This window comes from Thermobia domestica, chromosome 8 (assembly GCF_964235325.1).
Source record: "Thermobia domestica chromosome 8, izTheDome1.hap1.1, whole genome shotgun sequence".
NCBI classification, from domain to species: domain Eukaryota; kingdom Metazoa; phylum Arthropoda; class Insecta; order Zygentoma; family Lepismatidae; genus Thermobia; species Thermobia domestica.
This window is the reverse complement of record NC_137461.1, coordinates 288,989,379-288,998,541: the sequence shown is the minus strand read 5'-3', so window position 1 is coordinate 288,998,541 and position 9,163 is coordinate 288,989,379. Positions and strand designations below refer to the sequence as shown.

The 9,163-nt window shown below is 37.3% G+C and overlaps 1 protein-coding gene across 2 annotated transcripts in view; it reads left to right on the top strand.

The window, feature by feature from the left end:
• Positions 1 to 1,286: 1,286 nt before the first annotated feature.
• The window catches only part of jbug (filamin-type immunoglobulin domains fbug), a 385,095-nt gene continuing 377,218 nt past the window's right edge, over positions 1,287 to 9,163 (top strand). For both annotated transcript variants that reach the window (XM_081769953.1, XM_081769952.1), the window contains exon 1: positions 1,287 to 1,678. In XM_081769953.1, the coding sequence (XP_081626079.1) occupies positions 1,333 to 1,678 (346 nt within the window). In that variant the 5' untranslated portion in view covers positions 1,287 to 1,332. The remainder of the gene's footprint in view (positions 1,679 to 9,163) is intronic.

Here is a 9,163-nt window from a genome sequence, read left to right as displayed (position 1 = left end):
TAGATGAGTGCTTCTCTTTAGAAAAGTCGTATTTTATGAAGGTGTTCGATCATTCAAGTATTAATAATTGTCTCTCATTTTGTGTAAGGGAGATTTTTTTTTTAAAACTAGGCCAGATAGTGGAAAATATACTGTATTATAATTTGTTAAAAGCCTAGAGACTAAAATATGTTTTCTATGGACTCAGTAGAAATAATATTTTAGGCCTTGTACCGTACATGTATATTAGAACTGTATATATACATATAATGGCCGAATTACAACGGTCAGGGCCGGATTAAGCGGGGGCTTAGGAGGCTGTAGCCCCGGGCCTCCATGTATACGAGGGCCTCCACTCTGATCAAAATCTCAACTGACCTTCTAAAAAGAATCATACAACATAAAATTACCATCATTTTTTTTTATTTATTACATTTATATAATAGGGGAATCTTGTGTGTGTTTTTATTTATTTGGAAAGTTCCGTGAGATATTATATGATCTAATGCATGACATGGTTGATGACGTAGAATTACATGTATTCTCTTAACTTTTCTACTGTACTTTCTCAGAAATGTATTAAACCAAGTCAGCAGCGGCCATATATTTTTTTCTAACCCCGGGCCTCCAGATGTGTTAATCCGGCCCTGACAACGGTTGTCTACTATAGTATTTTGTTTAAATTTCGAGTAAAGCAATTTTCTTCTATCCGCTAATCGTTCCAATTTAAATATTAATATCAATAATAATAATAATAATAATAAGAAGAAGAAGAAGAAGAATTAGGTAGTATAGTATCAACATATAATTTTGATTGTCTTGTTGTGAAATAGTACGATGTATCTGTCCGCAACAATTAATTCTCCGCCAGAGATAGGAATGAATCAAGTGAAGCAGGTCGTACTTATAACACTTCAAAAATAATAAATTTATAACTGTAGATTATGTTTGTGTGCATTATTTGATACATTTCGAGAGGTAAACAAATGTATTGATGCATTTAAGCGTACCTCCGGTACACATTTCGACGTATCTTCTGATTTCAAGCAGATTATGAAGAAGTGTTAGTATCCCACTGTTTCTTTACTTTTGTCCATGTTGTCTGTATCTGTTTTTTACACCTATCGCTCTGATTAACAATTTTGTTTTCAGCTTTATTGTCAGATGGTTCGTATAATATTGTCATTGTCCATTTCAACCAGTGAAAGTTATACGTAACGTTTGAGTAGGTTGTGTTGTGGAATGTAGGTGCTGCCACCTAGACACCGCCCTGGCAGCAGAGGCAGGTGGAATCGGATCGGAAGCGGGCAGTGTGTGATTGAGTGTTGGAGGAGAAAGAGAGTGCCGCGCGCAATGTCGCAACAGCAAAGAATATCGCAAGTGGGTTTGGTCGCCCGAAGTCCCGAGGGACATGCGGCTCGGGGGATGCAAATTAAAGGGAACGAGGACTTATGGGTCGAAATACAAGCGAACACTTTCCGCAATTGGGTGAACGAACACCTGAAAACGGTGGGGTTGGCAGTGCGTGACCTTGCAACAGATTTCTGTGACGGTACGAAGCTTGTTGCTTTGGTAGAAATTCTTCAGAAAAGAAAACTTCGTAAAATTCCTCGGCCTGCTAATCAACATCAGTACCTCGAAAATGTAACGACGGCTCTAAACGCCATTGCGGCTGATGGGATCAAGCTAGTGAACATTGGTAAGTACTTATCTCCAGTTCAGCTCTGCATCCTTTACGAATAAGTATTTATATGGTAAAGCATATTCTCCCACGCGTTGCTACGTCAGAGGGGTGTGTTGCCTCACGAGCACTAAACTTGTTCATGATTTAAATAAATGATTGCGAATCCGCATAATATATTTGTCAATTTGCTTTTCTAAACTTTGATCGACATCTGTTGAGGGTGTAGATATTTATCTGTGGAACACATTGAAGGCATATTTCACCAAAAGCTGAGTATCAACAGGAATTTCTTTCGTTTCACTTGCTAAATCTCTATAATTTCCTTCAGTATTAGCAAATTTCAGGGTCGAATAAATATCTTTTGGGGCTCCTAGAAGAAAAATAAAATAGAGAGGCTCTATCATATTTTATAGTGAATAATAAAAACAACGATATGTGCAATGGCTTGGTGGTAGAGCGCTCACGTCTGATGCGTAGGGTCCCTGGCTCGATCCCAGTTTCACCAAGCGAGCTTTGTGTTGGACAAACACCACAAAAAATAAAGAAACTACTTTTAGACACAATAAGACACTTTACATATTACCGACACTCTTTGAACACCTCCAGATGGCACATATTCACCCCTTTAGGTACTGTGTTTTCCCAAGTTATGTCCCAGATGAACTTGCAAAATGTTGTTTTCGAACTGTTTGCCGAGATACTAGCTAATGTTTTCAGAGAATTAACGCTTTTGGACATGCGAAGCACACTTTATAAACACTATTTCATCAGTTTTCCCCTTAACATCTGTACTAAAAGTGTTAAATTATGTTTTAATTTTTACAGTGCGTTAGAGGTCTGCACGGACCGGAATTTTTAGCTCGTGAATTTACAATGTGAGGCCCGATCCGAGTCCGAAATATGTTTTAGCATTTAGGCCTGAGCCCGGTCGGAGCTCGTGCGATAATCAAATAAGTCCATATGATAGAAACTTAATAATCAACGCAAAATTGTATTTTTATTTACAGCAATTAGAAGTTTAATTTTGCAGTTGTACTTTAAAAGTTCTCCAGAAAGAACGGTGCAATATATATCGTTGTACAGTATATTTACAAAGCTAGGCCCAAGAAATATGGTTGTATATTTAAAAATTCCATGCCCGGCCCGGGCCCGAAGTGATATATGCTTTGTGGGGCAGAGCATGTGCAGATTTCTAGTGTGCGTGGGTTCTCCCGTTTCCACCCACTTTCTTCATTCTAACAGTAATATTCATCTCATCATTACCGTCTCCCTTAGTCTCAATATAATAATAATAATAATAATAATAATAATAATAATAATAATAATAATAATAATAATAATAATAATAATAATAATAATAAAAGTCTCCAATTTTGAAGTTCCAACTAATTCTGTTAGCTGATATGACGACGATAACAAACAAAGCTACATTCCTTATCCATACGCTTTTATATTGCAAAATTAACTTTATAAAGTAATGTCTTATATGTTGGTGTGGCAAAACCGTATAGGCCTATTAGATAACAGAAATTTATATTTATATTTTTTGCTAACATAGATGGTTTAATCGTGATTTTGCCATGCTAATTTCTTGATTCATTCTTCAGTTATTTATTTTCGAAAATGGACGTTCACTGACTCGTTAGTAACCATCATCACAAGAAAAGTTCTGGAAGTTTGAAAGAGACAATTGGCAAAACTAAATTAAGGTTTTTAAGTAATTATGAATTCTTCCTCATAGCATTTTCCTAAAATAGACCTACTTCTCATCAACTAATATATTAAATCTATGTCTATATTTTAATTAGGTGATGTCAAGCACTTTAATTTTGTTTGGTTACTTTATTAAGTAGAAATAAAGGAGCATGACCCCGGCCAGTGATGTTTTCAAGGATTGACAAAGGGGCAAAATCCCCCAGAGTTATATCCGCCAGTCATCTCAATGTGGATTCCCAGTACCCGCAGTGTATTGAAATTATCCCCAGAGGAAATCTGAAATCACTGACCCTAGGGTGGCAGTGACTCAGTAGTAGAGCGTTCACCTCTCGTGCGTGGGGTCCCTGGTTCGACCCCAACTTGCACCAAGTGGACTTTGTGGTGGACAAACACCGTGTACGTGGGTTTTCCTAAAGGTCTTCCGTTTCCTCCCACTTTCTTCATTCCAGCATTCAATTCATCATCACCATTTCCTTTGGCCCACACGGCATAAGCGTGGGACGTAAAACTGAAACATTTCATTATCACTGGCCTTAACAGCAACAGTGTTCGCCGATACAGACATGTTTAAAGGGAATCTACTTTATATTGAAGGTACTAGAACTTTATTGTTTTTGTAGCGTACAATCTGTTTTTTACCAGAGGCTGCAATAGGGAAAAGTTTGGTCATTTTGTCAGTTTACAACGCCGACATTCTCCTTGCAGTATTGAATAAATAACACGTGTTGACAAGTAGATTTTTTCTTGAGAAATAAAAGGAAATGAAATCTTTGAGTTTAATGTCCCACGATTATGCCTGTTAGGTTAAGGAAGACGATGATTAAAACAAGTGAATGATGATGGAAGAATTGGTGGAATGAGAAAGTGGGAGAAAACTCACGGACACGATGTTGTCCACCACAAACTTACTTGTCCACGGCTCGAACCAGGGACCCCAGGCACCAAAGATAAGGGCTCTACCACTGAGTCACCGTACGCACTTAATTGTTCTTGTGCTTGCGGTGGTACTGATTTTATTTTCAATATATTACACACAAAAGTTCCAAAAAGGCCACAAGGCATCAATTAGTACATTCAGAAGATCCTCCAACAGTCGAAATGTTATGCTTATCTTTGGTGCACATATTTTAATACAAAATGATAATAATAAAAAATATTCTGTTTCTTAAAAAAAAAAAAAAATTAATATTTCATGTAAATGGATTCGTAACTCATAACATTACCCTATCTCAAGTTTGTAGAATCATATTCGATATGAACGTACTACAGGAAACGGAGTATGTACACTTAACCAAACTTTGACTGGAGTAACTAATGATCATTTTAGAATGAGGGGAAGAAAAGTTAAAATACAACGGCTTAAATGTTATTAGAGTAATAATCGCAGTAAAATATTTCCGAAGTGAATATAAAATTTTGCAATTGCGATTTCTTAATAGAACAACTTTTGTTGTGTTTGTAATGTATTTTTTATGTAAATGATTGCTAATTGGAAGTTAGAAACAGGCCGTAGCCAGCCCAAAAAAGTATTCGGCGATAGAAGTTAGCGGGGAAGATCCAACCATATTATAGTTCATTTACAAGTCTACCGTGAAAATTTTAGGGAGGCCAGTAAAATTTTAGGGGGGGGCGGCCCCTCGTAGATAGCGGCCTGGTTAGAAAGGTTTTTTTAAGTGTAATTATCTAGCTCATAGTCCAAACGTCTAACAGGACTCAATGGCAATCACGCAATTACAATAGCTTGAAGCTGGGCGGGAAGGAAAAAGTATCTTCGTCCCGTAGCGGCAGTTTTTTTTGTTTTGTTTTTTTTAATAAATTTCCTGAAAAAGTTTACTACATTGGAGTGGGGAAGTCTTTCATTATGTCAGATGATTTCCTCGAGCAATATGAGCTGTTATTGCCATTGATCAGCAAAATTTTATTAGAAGAAGAACTTTAAAAATCTTTTAGTAAATGTACAAGGGATAACTGACATTCGTATTGGCGTTGTTTTGGTGTTAAATTACACCCATGCATAAAATAAAATAATATAGTTCATAGTAAAATAGCGATTTTTTTTCTTTAAGTTTTAATTCTCTCGTATATTAAACACCAAGGCTAAGGAAAGCGGTGATGATTGGAATGGATAATAATGACGGTATGAAGAAAGTGGGAGCAAACAAAAGAACTCCGAGAAAATTCATGCTCACTGTGTATGATGATTGTTATTACAATAATGATCAATAATAATAACACTGTGTGATGTCAATCACGCGCTTCGTGATATATATTGCTGTAAAATATCACTGATGGCAGCGGTGCCTTTTCTGCACAAATTTCGGGAGTGGGCAGGGCCGACCCTAGGCAATTTGCCGCGCCTTGCAATGGGATCATTTGCTACCCCCCTTTTTCCAAAAAAAAATCTTAAAAGACAACGAAAGGGAGGGAAAAAGAACTCGTACTCAGAAAAGCCTAAATACTACAAATACAATCTCGTTGCGTCTGTTTATTTTCTTTAAATAATAATATATATCATATTAGTGAAAGATAAAGCAAATACATCTACAGAAGAAAGACGATAATCATTTTTATAGAATTCAATATCGAGCCTCAATCTCAATATACCAGTTTGCAATTCCAGTGCAACTAACTCTTTAATCTTTATTTCTTGATCTTCCTTCTACACTTGTTTTAAAAAAAAAAATCATATCAAACTGTGATAACTAACTAAGTGGAACAGATGTTCGCTACTATTCAAGAATTCAGTTCCTGTATTTGATAACAATCAAGCAATTCATGCTGGGATTTGTTTGACCATTTGCTTTAACACTGTCTATGTGACCGTCCCAAACTAATGCGACCTAAACATGATTTATGAATGTAGTATTCAAATAGAAGGTCAACTATGTAAATGCATGATAGAGTCGGGCCTGGGAGTTTCGTGGTTTGTTGTCAGGTATTGTGTAACACGATGGGCGTGTGATCAGGATTTTAATACAAAAATCTTCAGCGATGCCTGGATCGCCATTTCTGATCCTTTTGCCTTAGTTTGGCGCTCGTGAGTGATGAAATGGTTTATGACTAGTTCATTGTAATTTTTTAAAAAAAATAGTGTTGATGTTTGTATGGAAGTTTAGCTCTTGTCAATGCACAACGCGAAAAGGTATCTCTTCCTTCATTGCTGCACTTTTTTTCCTATTGTGTGTGTAGCCACCTCATGACAATTATATAACGTTTTATCGCTCTACGCAGGAATGCCCATCCCTTAAGTTTTCATGAGTCACTTTAGGTCCGTCGTGGAAAAAAGTGTACGCGCCTTCGGGGTCAGAGACAACGGGTTCGATTCTCAGAGGCAGCGTATGCAATTCGGATCCCACGTTAGGCTGCAGGTCCACCTGTCATACAGCCGTAATGGTGAAAGTGATATTAAACCCAAGCCAAACATAAATCAAAGCACTCCTGTATTTTTCTGCTGGCGCATCTCTTCTAAAACACCAATTCCATTTTAATGTTATTTATTTAATATGGTCCTGTCTCCTTTACTCCCCCTTCTTGGATAAGCAATGGATCAAGTTGGTTTTCTTGTATAAATTATATACTTTTTTGGACAAATTGTTAATTTAGTTATAATTCGTTTAAAATGTTTCAAGTATGTTTTCTCTCTGTCCACATGCAATTTTATTGACGGTCTTTGCGTCACAAGACCCTTTTATGGACACCCTGTTTACGTCTGTTCTCCCTGTTCTTAACAAGTTGACTCTCATTTGCAAACTATATGTGCGACATAGTGGGACCAAATATGGTTGAAGATATTTATTATATCACTCAAATAAAAGAAACGTAAAAACAACTTACGAGTAATTCAAATTTGAGGCCTGTTTTTTAGTATTGTGACCGAGTGCAGTAAATTTATGATACGAAGCCATGAGATCCAATATTGCACGAAGTATTCCTGTTTCTTAGTCATCCATCTTACAGATAGAATTGCCTACCGTCCTGTATTTTACCGCACAGTTCAGTTTTTGACTTCCTTGTCCGGTGTCCGGCACGGTCTCAAAACCGGACGTCAAGTGTCTGGTATATTTTTCCTCTTACTAGTCCTATTCTCTGTTCTATTCATATGGCTTTTTAAGAGGCCTCATCCCGGCGAAATTAAAATACCGCTAATTTTACAGTAATTATGTGATATCTTCAAATAGATAAAAGATAATCGAAATGTGGAACAAGAGCGCCCTAGACAATATTATTTTGCGTGAGGTACCGTTATCACAAGTCACCTAGTGGCTTTCAGTTTTCAGCCGTTTAGAAACGCGAAAATTATTGACCAATTTTCAAAATTGCTCGAAATCAAAAGCAGATAAGTGAGTCGTGATAACGTTATCTCATGTAAAATGACGCTGTCTAGGGCGCTCTTGTCCCACATTTCGATTATATTTTATCTATTTGAAGATATCACATAATTACTGCAAAATTAGCGGTAGGCATGGGCGCGAGACCAAACGAGACGAGAACTGAAACAAGTCTCGTCTCGTCTCGCAAAATCAAAAGCTGTTCTCGTCTCGCGTCTCGTCTCGTCTCGCAGACCTAAGTTCTCGTCTCGCGTCTCGCAAAATTTTGGAAGTCTCGTCTCGCGGTCTCGCGCGAGACTTCTCGCGTTGGTCTCGCGGTCTCGCAAATCAATACTGGAATAATCTAGTCTTCATTCGACCCTTTTAAAATAATGTATACTCAAAGTTTACATAGTTTTGTTTCATAGTTGCATTGTTACACAATGCTTATCCACCTATTCCGATTCACAATGCTTGATTTTACACCCCACATTCTCGGTATTAAAAAATGCCAGTTTTCTGTAATCTCTGTCTATGTGAAGTATGAATGAAATCGGCATCGGCATGTCTTTCGCAAACTGAGGAATGGAATGAAATTCACGCAACGAACCAAGCTCATCTGAAATAATATTTCAAACTGTTTGCAATCTGAAACACTAGTTTTTTCCTCAAAATCAAACCAAACCATAAAAAAAGTAGTGGAATACCGACAGCATTTTTCTACCCCTCCTTTTCTGACGAATAAAAGCTAAGCAGATATCAGTTCTGGTTTTGGTGAGAGGATCAGTCTTGCAGCCATAAATCCTTTATCCTAAATTTATGTTTACGGAAAGACACAAATGCTTTATTTTGACTAAAAAAATTTCCTTCTTAAACAAGCCAATAGGCCCTTTTTCTGCCTTCATAAAACAAGTTACCGTAAGAAAACAATTTGGTGGGCAGTGGGAACAAATCTGTTCTAAACCCAGAGGCTTTACATCACATTGGAACTAAACACATATATATAATGCATTGAAAATAGGAAGAAGAAAGTCAGAGTGTCAGAGACAGACAGAAACAGAGAGAGAGAGAGAGAGAGAGAAGATATGGTATCCTCTGACCGACGCCTCGAATTTCTGCACTGAAGGAAAAATCAAAGCGAGCCGTATATTTTTGAACTAGGATATTTTTGCCGAGGGTGCAATAACAGAAGACTGGAAACCGCAGCCGCGAATATGCAATGTTACCTAAGTTCATTGTTTCCGTCTACGAAATTTTCCGAAAAGACAGCTTCCAAATATGTCTTCAATAAAGAAATAAAAAAAAAAAAAAAAGTATTGTACTGGTATTTGGTATCCTGCTTTTATGATTTGTCAACATGTTGTTTCATCATCAGGAGGAGGGTGTATACACAAAACAAAACGTGTCGTTTCCCCCCCCCCTATTTGCCTCCCCCTCCTCAAGAACTTTATGACCAAAGATCTTGGCTCACGACCCC